Raw genomic sequence first — 12363 nt, forward strand, 5'->3', positions numbered from 1 at the left:
ATCTTCACAGTGAAATGTTCCAGTGTGGACGATACAATCAGGAGGTTTGGTATAGAAGTAAGAATGCTCTTGCGGTATGGAAGAAACGTTGTTGATAGCAATGTCTTTCATGAACAGACATTTAAAACTTAAACTCACAATCGCTTGGCGCTATTTTCTCTCCCTTCGTATCACTGCGTGCTGCCGACAGCCGCGCCTGTTACGGTGTTCACTGCTCGGAAGCAGGGGACTGCTCGTTCTGCACTTCGGTCTGCATGGTCTACACAGCACGCAGTGATACGAAGGGAGAGAAAATAGCGCCACGCAATTGTGAGGTCTGACTTTTTCCTGGAAAAAGATTTTGTGATGCAAATGTATTACTCTTTTGAACGCATATTGTTTTGAGAAGCAACATGCTTTAATTTTTAAACCCCAGCCAACTAGCCGGACTACCTTCATCAACACCAAAACGAGGCTGGAACTCGGCTCATAGTACGCAGCAGGGGGTAAGTCAATGTTCATAAATGATATTGATAGTATGGGATGTCATACAGCTTCATGTCAAAAGAGGCGAACTATCCCTTTAACACACACCTTGACCCCGTCCTGGACCTCAGCACTGTTACAGCTTCACAAGGCTTAGCATTCACCCTGAAAGCTCCAGAACCAAATAATAAAGTTACGTCCACCATTGTAACCACAGCAGCTTCAACACCACAGAAATAGGCTCACAGGCCCCAGCACCAAAAGGTAATGCTCCAGCTGGTACCTATTCAACTTTACCAGGCCCTTCTGCCACTGAATGGCCATGGAGCCTGCATCTAATTCCCTTAAAGTAAGGGCAAGTTAGGTAAATGTCACCTTGTTCACAAACAGGTCTGACGACGTTTCCACCTAGAGCTTCAGCCAAGCCAGCTTGATTTTTTACCAGCTACCACTATAGGACCTGCATCATCAGCACAAAAGGTCGCATATACACAAACTGATAGAAAAAGGTCAGAATTGTGTAAATAATTTCTTTACATAAATGCTCACAGCTTTTTTTTTTTACAAATTACAGATTACGTTGTCTTCGAAGAGAGTTCAGTAATTTGACCAGCGTGCAGAAAAATCTGCCAGTTTTTGTTATATATCTTTAAGATGTAAGTTTTAAGACATAAAATGACGCCAGCTAAACTTCTCATTTTGCCAGTGGGCAGGCAAACATTGGACCATTTAAGTGTTCCTTTGAGACAGGAGTGAGGTGTTTTTAGTTACTCTATTCGCCCATTTCAAATTCCACTCCAACTAATTCGACATTGTAAAACACTTCTATACATTCTTTATCTATTTTCGAAGATTTCACTGTGGTTGAACAGTGTATGTTTGCATAATGGTGTGATCAGATCATTTCCTTTTGTTGTTATGTATCCTACTTCACTTTATTCTCAAGTCTGCAGTTCTCAGTTTGCATACCTGAAAAACGTAACTCGCATTCAGAGATGTTCGTGTTCGATTTTAAAGGATCAGATGACGTCCAAAAGTGTTAATATCTACGCTTTGTAAATCCCATGTATTGGATAGAAGGTGAAAATGTGAAATGCTGAATATGTTGTGTTGGTAAAAATTAAATGGAAAAAAAACACATAAAGTATGCAGGGAGCTCAGAGTAGAGGCGTTGTTTCTCTGCCTTGAAAGGAGTCAGGGAACGCCTCGGGATCCCAGGGTAGGAGCTGGAGACTGTCATCGGGTGAGAGAGGTTTCCCTCCTGGACCTGTAACATCTGTGACCCAACCTCGCAGAAGAGGAAGATCATGAATGGATGGGTAAAATTAAAGGAAATTTCAGTCACATTTAAATTATGATAATAAACAAATTGGAAAGACATTTGTATCAGAAGTCTTGTCTATCTCTTTGAAATAAATTGATCTTATCTTAATGAAATATAACGTAGCTGTGAATAGTCATTGTAAATCAAACCATATCTTCATATCAAATCAAATCAAATGAAATTTATTTGTATACACATTTCATGTACAAACAATTCAAAGTCCTTTACATAAAATAAAAGCATTGCAGCAGGGAGTGGAAGAAGCATTCAAAATACATAAAAGAATATAAAGAGAAACAAATAAAATCATCAAATCAAACAAAGAAAATCATTTAAATTTTTAAATGTTTTTAAATTAATTTAAAAACAAGCAACAGTCAAGATAAGTTAAAAGATACTGTGCAGATTTCATGCATAGACACATGAGAAAATAAAAGTTTTTAACCTGGATTTAAAAATGTCTACATTTGGTGAAAGTTTAATCTCCACTGGCAGTTTGTTCCACTTGTTTTCATCATAACAGCTAAATGCTGCTTCTCCATGTTTAGTCTGGACTCTGGACTGGACCAGCTGGCCTGAGTCCTTGGATCTAAGAGCTCTGCTGGGTTTATATTCTCTGAACATATCACAGATGTATTTTGGCCCTAAACCGTTCTGGGATTTGTAAACCATCAGCAGGCTTTTAAAATCTATTCTGTGACTGACTGGAAGCCAGTGTAAAGATTTTAAAACTTGTCTGATGTGTTCAGATTAGATAGTCCGGGTTGAAACTCTGGCAGCAGCGTTCTGGATGAGCTGCAGATATTTAATGCTCTTTTTGGGAAGTCCAGTTAAAAGAGCGTTACAGTAATCGAGTCTACTGGAGATGAATGCATGGATGAGTTTCTCCTGGTCTTTTTGGGAGAGGAAACCTTTAATTCTGTTGATGTTTCTGAGATGGTAAAAAGCTGCCTTGGTGACAGCTTTGATGTGGCTGCTGAAAGTCAGATCTGAGTCTATCATTCATATCATAAATTTATTTGTTTATTTTGCCATTTAGTCATTTATTATTATTTTGTTAGTAGTAGAATTATTATTGTTGTTTTATTGTTGTTAATTCAATCATTGTAAATATTTAAAAAAATGTTGAGCTACTTGACGAATTTGAATTTCCCCCATTGGGGGTTAAATAAAGTATTTTTCTATTCTATTCTATTCTATTCTATTCTATTCTATTCTATCAACACTCCGAGGTTACGAACCTGGTCAGTGATTGAAAGGTCCCGAGTCTCAAGATATTTACCAACGCTGACCCTCTTCTCTTTGCTCCCAAACAGAATAATGTCAGTTTTGTCTTCATTTAATTGTAGAAAATTCTCTCTCATCCAGGTGTTTATTTCCTCCAGACACTGACACAGTACGTCTGCTGGGCTACAGTCGTCCGGTGACAGAGACACATAAAGCTGTGTATCGTCTGAATAACTGTGACTATTGATCTTAAAGTTCTGCAATATCTGACCCAAAGGGAGCATATACAAGTTAAACAGAAGAGGTCCAAGATCCATATTGAAAGATAAAGATGATAGTTGTACTGTTAACTCTAACCGAGCATCTAAAAACAGACTGGAAATACTCACCTTATTCTTAATATCATTTAGTAGTGACCCCAAACGACCAAATTGTGGCTGTAGTAGTTTCTGAACTTCTCTGTAGGCCTTCATGGAAAGAATATGCACCACATACACCACCACCTAGGTGATCTGAAACCAGAGGACACCAATCATTACTTTCTGACCGTGGAAGTGAGCTTTGTCACATTTCTGAATGCCTTCTGTCGTGGTTTCAGTGTTGTAAGGCAGCAGAGGGGTGAAAGGTTACCAAAAAAGCTAAATGTATGAAAGAAAAAAACTAAAATAATTACTGACAGGTTGGAAATGTTTCTGCTCATGTGAAGAGAGTTAAATCCTGCCTTTGTTTTGTTGCTGTGGACCGCACTGCAACCAGCCACAACACAAGTGCAAAAGTAACAGCTCTGATATAAGGAAAACAATGTAGCTGAAGTACATTAACTGTACAGATCCTTATCTATATGTGCACTTTACATGAATGCTGTGTATCTTCAAATATGTCTGTGCAAGGCCCAGTAGACCCATTAATCCATCACCGAATCAACTGTGGGGCCCATCCGAGGCTCGTCATAAACCCATCTGTGCAAACAAAAAATTAGCCGGGCCCCAACTGCGTATCCCAAGTAGGCCCCAAATATGAGCCCTGATGCTATCCTCACATGTGTGTGTTGGCTGGGAAGTGCACCGGAACATTACAGTTGGTTAGAGTGGTGGAATACCATTCGCTCCAGCGCGAGAATAGCTTATTTTCTTCGATTGATTATGGTTCATCAACTGCCTGAATGCAAACGTTACTGCATAAAAACTCATTTTAGATGGCAATGTACACAAAAATGAGGACACTGAGGTGGCAGCATTAATCATAACTGCCAAACAAATTCCGCTTACTTACTGTGAAGCTTTCTCTTTCAAGAGTGTAGGATAGTCCATCGGTTACACTGCAAACATTCAGCAATACTTCTGTTAACTCACTCACACTGATGTGGTGTGATCACTTCAGTTAGCAAGCAAGTAGCAAGCCGCTATTGTAGTATTTGTGTTGTGGTTTTTCACATTCATGAGCTCTCAGGGCTAATGTATTTCTGGCTGAGATTTGCATCGAACAAATTCTGTCTCAACGTCTAACACTGACATTCATTGTACTGGATGAACGGAATCCTTCCGGTATTCTCATCTGACTTTACAAACATATTCAAATTTCTAAATGACTGAAACCGGACGTGCACACTGTACCTTTAAAGGAAGAATCATTTACATTTGACATGCCAAAGACTTTATGCTTACAAGCCAAGTATAGCTCGCCTGTGCTGTACTCCTGCTCAACATTTACATCATATCAGCCAAAGTGATCCCGTCAGCCTGAAGTCAGAGAATGAGAGATGAAATTTTCCAGGAATGACAGATCAAATGGCTAAACCTGTTACCATTTGATATATAAAAAAAAGAAATAGTCTGCAAATGTGGAAAAACGTATTGCAGCAAACCGCCACAGCTGGCAGTTACATCTGCAAGGAAAAGTGTGGTGGATGAAGTTGTGAGGCGAGAGGAGCACCTGTGGTCAAGAATATCACACACATTTACTTAACTCTGTATGCCTCATCCATTCATCTACAGATCTGTTCATTGGCCTTACATATCCCTGCGATGTGACACCAAAAGGGCTTGTAAAAGAGGAATTGTTGTATTCTGTGATTAATCATCAGAAACGTTTCCAGCCCTAGCACAAATCAAACTGGCAGTGTTGAAAGGTTCACCTCACACTGCGTCAGGCCTCACTGAAAGCTGGATTTGGCTTTGTGTAGAACTCTGCTTTGTGACAAGTAGTGTGAACACATAGTGAGTAGTTGAAGGAGTCTGTACGTTTGTAGACTCACAGTCTGTCTGGCTTCAAAGCACAAAATATGCAGTAAGTTTAAGGAAGTCAGTTAACTCCTGACAGCTCTTTCTCTGTCGATTTCAATGGTGCACATAAGTCCACAGACAGAGTGTGCCCCCCACCAGCCCATTTCCAATGAAGAACTGTTCCAACCTTTCGAGATAGGCTTTTAACTTCCTTTGATTGTTCCTTTTTACGCCATTTTCGACGTTTTCTCTCGTTGCCACAGAGTTTACTTGAAGAAACTCTTTTCAACCTGAGCTATTCCCAACTTCATCCGCAAAAGTCGGCTGTCTACGACAGAAACAAAGTGACTATGATACCTCTTGTGAAATAAATGATCAGCGAATAAGCTGGCTTTTTCTTTTTAATTTCAGGATGTGTAACATGGCTATTGCTATTTGAGCCACCATAACTGTACACCGTCTCCCAAGAGCAACTCCGCTACTGCCCCTTTGTGGTGGTAACCAAATACAGCACCAATAGACAACACTGCTGGATCCTAATAAAGAATCTTATTTTTTTCGGGGGGGGGGTTATGCCTTTATTGGATAGGACAGTGGAGAGAGAGAGGAAGCAGGGGGCAGAGAGAGGGGGAACAACATGCAGCACAGGGCCGTCCGATGCGGGACTTGAAACGGGGCCAGCTGCAGCGAGGACTAGCGAGGCTACTGAGTGAACTTTATATGACTTGAATACTATAGCCCTTAGGTCTTCTGAGCAGGGGATACGAGTTGCATCTTGCTCTCGACTGAGAAAACAAAGGGACCGAGTATTTACAGTCTTCCCAAGGAAGTCTGACCAGCAAACTGTCTCAACTCATCCGGGCCCGAAGCTCCTTCTAGCTTTGGGAACTGTCATAGGCCACCTAAATGTTGCATCAAGTTTACATTTCATTCATAGTGTTTTCGTGTTTAGCCCAATGGGTTCTCCCTTATCTGCTTCGATATTCCCTGATGGCAGTGACCTCCTTCAACAGTATAATGCGCAAGAATGCTTTACGGAGCACAACATCAAAACTGAGGTAGGGTATAGCCTCCGAATTCTCCAAATCTCAATCAAATTAGGTGTCTATCAGATGATGTAGCCGAAAAAGCTTGATTCAGGAAGGTCTCACTTTGTTACTTACAGGGCTGAAAAGATCCACCACTGACAACGTGGAGCCACATATGACGGCACACCTCAAGATGCCTTGATGGGTCGGATTTGTTTTGGTGGCTAAAGAGAGACCAATTCAGTATTCTGGTCAAACTGTTATGGCTGATTTCTATACATTAAAAGCAAAACAAGGGTCAGTTTATTTCTCCTGAAGGCAAAAATAAAACTACCCACTGGGCATGCTAATAATTGCATCCCCAGATGGCACGCAGTAGTTTGTGAAGCAGTGCTCACCTGAGGTGGGGATGGTGGGAGATGTAGTCATGTCAGGATGATGGAATAAAGGGTGAGAGCATAGCTGGAGGAAATCTGCTCCAAAAACATCCTCCAGGAATTTCACACAAATACATTCCCACCTGTTGGGGACGCAGCATCAGAGCTAGTGACTCAAAGAAACCGAACAAACTGATAAAGAAGGCTGGCTCTGTGCTGGGAACAGCTCTGGAGCTGCTGGAGCGGATTTTGCTAAGAAGAACGTTGCAGAAATGCTCAGCGTAATGGAAAAACTGCACAGCCTCTATACAACCTTTTGACTCAAGAATGATAAACTGTCTTCAGTCAGAGGCTTCCTCAGCTCGTCTTTCATACCCATGTAGATTTCACCTACAATAAATGTTTTTCTTCTAAATGAATTATTCATGATTTATTTCAAGTCATCACACATTTATTGGGGATAAAAAAGAGAAATAAGGTGTTGCATTGTATTCAATATGTTTGTGTTTGAACCCACATCAATTTGACCTTCAGGCAACGAAATTACTGTGCGGTAAAGTAGCCAAAACTTTAACAAAACTACTCCATGTGTCACCAAGGGGGGACTTTAACTTGGTTTTTGGTTTAATCAGCATGGCTGAAATGTACATTTTAATGTATCAAAGTAATATCATGAAAAGTAATTGACTTAATGGGAGCCCGTCAATCATTCCGGAGGAAAGCAGCCAGGAAACAAAAAGCGTAAATAGCACCTACGACGTCTGAACTCAACTCTTGTGCAGACTTGTCTAAAAGCTCGGTGTGAACTTGTTGAGGATCAAATCTGAAGTTATGCAGCGATTTATTTCCACCTTGAAGCTTCATCTTTTGGATTTAGGAAATGATTTATTTTAACCCTCAACAGAACAAATTGTAGTTAATCTGTTGAACCTTTATGATGAAAGAAAATAAAATAGTGCGACGAAAATGCAATCCTCTCTTTTTCAAAGAAATTAGATTTAATAATAAGTCATTCATAGTTTTGTGTTTCTGTAAAACATCTCCATCATATGTATTGATGGATGTTACCAAGATGTCATGGCGCCACTGTTGGGGGTCAGATGGGGTTGACCTTACAGTGTTTTCCTTTTTTTTTTTTTTCTCCCCTCGGTTTTTTAGGTTTCTTCCTGCTGAAGGTAAACAAATGGACGAAGCGGCGATTTGCGGTAGAAACATGAAAACTGTGGTGGCGCCGCGCGTATTAATGCGAGGAAAATGCCCGGACAGAAGAGAAGATATAACGTACGTTTCCCTCCTGTGAGTATAAACTTTCATATTGGAATGAAAGTTGTTTAAAAGTCAAGTAAAGCGAGCCAAAAGCTAGCTCAGATAGCAGGGCGAGAATTTGTATTTGCTGCATTGAGGGACTGTCGGAAGTTGCTGTATTGTAGGTGCACTGGATCAAGTATTAAAATGTGGGGGAGGTTGAATTTTTTTTTTTTAGCCCCTCAGTAAAAATAGTAATAGTAACAACTATTACTATTTTTAGCCGTCCAGTTTACATTAATATGTAGTGCTATATCACAGAAAAGTGAATGCTTCAACAGAACAGAAACTATTCTCAGTATTTGTGAAGAATACTTCTGAAACATTGCTTTTGTTTACAGAGCCGCATCAAGAAAATCATGCAGAAGGACACAGAGGTGGGGAGGATTGCGATGGCAGTTCCTGTGATCATCTGTATCCTTCATACGTTGTTATGCTGTGTAAAATGTAATTCCATCAGCTCTGTGAAGATGTTATTGGTTTTTACTCATCTTGCAACGGCCCTCGAACTCATCATCGTCTTTCATCGTGTCTAAGCATGCTGGGAGTTGTAGTCCAAATGCTGAACAAGACGCCTGAACCAGGTTAACGCATCTTTAGAAATTCAATTTACTTTTACATTAACTGTTCAAGGAACAAATAGGGTCATAAATGATCATTCAGGATGTAGCCTTGATTGTTTATGCTCTTATTATCTAAATTTAGAAATAATTTAAATTCATGTGAAATTATTTTATTGCTATTACAAACATCTTGTAAAGATTCATGTTAAACTCCTAAGTCTGGTGCAGGCATTTTCAGTCGGGGCGTCCTGGCCTCTCCCCGGACTAAGTAAAAGTTGCTCCCCTTAACTGACCTCAGTCCTTTGATGGTTAAAGAATGCTCATGATTATCAAGTTTGATCCTACAGATTCTCAACAAGTGAGCCAAAGCAAAACTATTGCTGTTTGACCTATGTTCACTGAACACTTTGAAAAAAGGTCTGTTCAGATGCACAATTTAATTTCCAACTCATGAACATTGGTTGTTGTTGAGTCACTTTGAGGGTGTTTTTTAATTTTCATCCTGTTTGTCTACGTGCTTTTGTGTCACTTAGTGGCCATTTTGAGTTTCCAGTCTTTTTGTCATTCTGCATCTCAGGGCATCTTGGTAGCTGTACACACCTTATAGTGACTATTTTGAGTCTTTTGTTGGGTATTATGCAATTCTTTTTGTTTGCTTGTTTTTTGTCTGGGCTTGGTTGTCTCTTCATTGTCACCTTTTGTATCTGTGTGGTTATTTAGGGTGTCTTTGTGTTTTTTTGTTTTTATCATTATTTTTGTAACTCCTGTTTGTTGTCTTGTGGCTCTTTGTGGTATTTTTCTACATGTATTTGTTGGTTGTTTCTTTTAGAAAACATGTTGAACGGGCTCTTCCACCAAATCTTGCACATTTACATTATTCTGTGTTCTGTCCTTTTGATAAATCAAAATGTTCCACCTCCATTCGCTGAGCCTCCTCTGGACCTGTTTTGAGCTTCCCCTGGGGAAGATTTTGACCGTTGAAATGTGAATTCCTGAACTGCAGTGATCAGCTCGTGTTTTGGAGATGTTCCTGAAGTCTCTGCTCATCAAAACCTGTCTGATAACTGAGTCAAAGTTCAGCTCCGTTGTATCCATGGCTCACATGTAAGTGCAACTGTTGTTCCACCTTCTCACAGCTGGTCCACACACACACACACACACCCACACACACACACACACCCAGCGCTCAAAAGTTCTGTAAATCTGCTCACTTTGTTTCTTCTGTTCTACAATCTACCCAAAGCACTTCAGTATTTAGTTTGGAACCAACTCACACAACTTGTCAAAATGTTGCATGTGTGTATGAATTCTGGGGAAATAACATATAGCATGCTGTGCTTTTTTTTTTTTTTTTCTATGTAGGAAACAGTGCATAGAGTCCGAAAAGCTCTTCCATTTCCTTAAAGGCCTGGTCGAAGGAGGCACATCTACGGCAACCCAGAAGGACAACCGAGACATGAGTATTTGGCCTTTGTACAGGTAGATACTGGATGCTCATTTTCAGTTGTTACATTTTGGATTTTAAAGATTGTAAAATGCTGTAAAGGTCTCTTCAAAGTTTTATTTTTTTTTAATCTGTTTTTTATATTAATAAAAAAAAATCCAAGGCTTAGCAGGGTATGTTGAGACTCAAGTCAAAGTTTTCACTGTCATGATGGTGGCTCTGCTTTAACCTGCTCGATCACCATGGTAACCTGGGCTCAACACACAGCATTTGAGATGAAATCTTCAGTTAAAAGCACGGTCCTTTAACCGATTCTTTTCCTGATGATATCTGAGAAAGCAAAATTGGACTGAAGGCAGATTTAGATGTTGTCATGAAGAACTATTGAACCTGTGCTGATGCGTTGTTATATGACAGTTTCACAGCTGAATTCACTTCTTGATTATGAGGTTAAAAGCTTTGTGCTGCTGCACGTAAACAGCGGGAATGTCTTAACTTTTTGTTTTGTTTGCCTTATCTTCATCGCACCAACGCTGTTGCTTTTGTGCCGTAATGATTTTCTCCGAATGAAGTATGAGGAGACCGGTGCGTTTTTGTCCCGAAGTGGCGGCAGCAACTGGCTTTTTTCTGCGAGTGCGTGCAGAACCCAAAGAGTAAAGCTTTGCTTAACAAAGAAATAACAGGACCATGGTTGCCGTACCCGTTACCTCAGAGTGTGGGTTCAGGTTTGGCGAGCTGGGCTACCCAAATTAAGCCTGGTTTTGTTGAACTTGTTTCACCCCCACTGGAGGCTATGTTTTTTTTGTTCAATTGACAACAAGTTTGCTTTGAAAGGGACTAAAACGCCACACTGTACAGTTTTCACATGCAGACTGCATTCAGGCCGAATTAAAACATTGACCAGCAGGGAAAGTAAGAGGAACACATACCTCACTGCCCCCCTCACTTTAGTCAGTCCATCCTGCCCCCAGGGACCGATGCATCTTCTCGCCATTACTTTAACATGTTGATGAATTTCTTTTTCAAGGAACAATAGGCGCAACATTTCCGTTAAAAAACCCTCTGAGGCGGCGCCACAAAGGAGCCTCGTCTCACTGGACAAAGACTCGAGCTCCAGTGTACGTATCACGCTCCTGATCACACTCACCAACATTCATCTTCTAGCATGAAAACTGAATCAAAAAGTTGTAAGAATCTGTGCTTGGGGCACGTTTGTTGTTGTTGAGAAGAGAATTTTTCCTGTTGCTCATTTACTTCCAACAGAGCTGACAAATTGTCCTTTTTTCCCCTGACTAGAGAAAAGCTCATCAGGAGGCACACTGCATGTATGCAGGTACACGCACAGATGCTGAATCAGGTCTCTGTAAGTGACTCACTTCTTGTTCCTCTTCCAGGAGTCGGAGCTTTACATCTGCTTATAGCTGTGCATGTACGACCAGCAGAAGCTGCAGTGAACTTACAGCAGCGCGTCATTTCATCACATTTCTCGTCATGTTTATTTAAGCCCCCAGGGTCATAGATGTTTAGAAAAAAAAGATGGATTTTTGTTATCGGGCTCTTTACTTTTTGTTTGAAAGGATGTTTTTTTTTTTTTTTTTTTAAGGATATCTTGGAGAACCTGAATATTTTGTGGAAGTTTGCACCAGAGTAAATGTAAAAAAAGTGCAACGTTTAGAATTCTTGTGTTACTGGGAATGTTTCCCTTTAGTTTTACTTGTATTCAACACCGTATGCTTTGGAACTGAAGTAAAACTCAGTTTCCTGTTAAGACTGATCATGTGACCTGTAGCAAATCTTTAAAACCAACTTGAGTGCTTGTTTTACTTAATAGCGGCCGTCGTGGCGTCTATTTTTAAAGCACTTGTAAATTAATGTTTTAAAGACAAAGCCTTTGCAAATGAAGTAATGTGTAAATAAACCAGTTCATTTCAACCTCTGTGACTGTCGGACATAGCGTGCATAAGCTAAATAAAAAGCAAAGCAAGAGCTCACAGGCATTTTCTTTATTCCAAGAAACTATTATTTTTACATGGTGACGGGGCTGAAGTGAGGAATAAATAGATGCAGCACGTTCTGAAAGCTTTTACTGGATATGTCCATTTTAAAGCCAAATACAGCTAAACGTCTTTCTTTAACTGCTACGCGAGCTACCTGCACGATGAAGTGTGTTTCCAACACTGACAGACATTTGCATTAATGTCCAGATGAAGGTCCAAGCGGAGCGATGGTCCTGGCGCGTGGAAACAAGCCACAGCACAGACGGCCTGAGCTCTAAGTGACAGAGCTCGCAGGTAAAGCTCAGATCCAGTAATAATCCCCCCGCCCATTTAAAATTAAACATGCATCTCGAAGCTTTTTTTTTTTCCACGACAGTTACACTCAAAATGAGTAAAATAAGTACAAAATAA

General features: G+C 40.3%; 1 protein-coding gene and 1 long non-coding RNA gene across 4 annotated transcripts; one reads left to right on the forward strand and one right to left on the reverse strand.

The window, feature by feature from the left end:
• Nucleotides 1-566: 566 nt before the first annotated feature.
• LOC142366505 (uncharacterized) lies at nt 567-4366 on the reverse strand. Its single transcript, XR_012766837.1, has 3 exons — nt 4289-4366; nt 3406-3528; nt 567-1741 (listed from the first exon to the last, which is right to left on the reverse strand). It is a non-coding gene; the product is annotated as an uncharacterized LOC142366505 (long non-coding RNA).
• A 3167-nt stretch (nt 4367-7533) lies between these two features.
• Nucleotides 7534-11946, forward strand: LOC142366154 (dr1-associated corepressor). Of its 3 annotated transcripts, XM_075447966.1 has the most exons (6): nt 7534-7939; nt 8290-8362; nt 9522-9615; nt 9874-9990; nt 10983-11073; nt 11350-11946. In XM_075447966.1, the coding sequence occupies exons 1-6, from the start codon at nt 7898-7900 to the stop codon at nt 11374-11376; spliced, it is 444 nt and encodes a 147-aa protein (XP_075304081.1). In that variant the 5' UTR covers nt 7534-7897; the 3' UTR covers nt 11377-11946. The 3 variants fall into 3 exon arrangements, with proteins under 3 accessions (XP_075304081.1, XP_075304079.1, XP_075304080.1); XM_075447964.1 differs by having other exon boundaries at nt 10983-11946; XM_075447965.1 differs by having other exon boundaries at nt 7534-7924; nt 10983-11946.
• The last annotated feature ends 417 nt before the right edge of the window (nt 11947-12363 follow it).

The sequence above is a fragment of the Odontesthes bonariensis genome, chromosome 17, assembly GCF_027942865.1.
Source record: "Odontesthes bonariensis isolate fOdoBon6 chromosome 17, fOdoBon6.hap1, whole genome shotgun sequence".
Taxonomy (NCBI): domain Eukaryota; kingdom Metazoa; phylum Chordata; class Actinopteri; order Atheriniformes; family Atherinopsidae; genus Odontesthes; species Odontesthes bonariensis.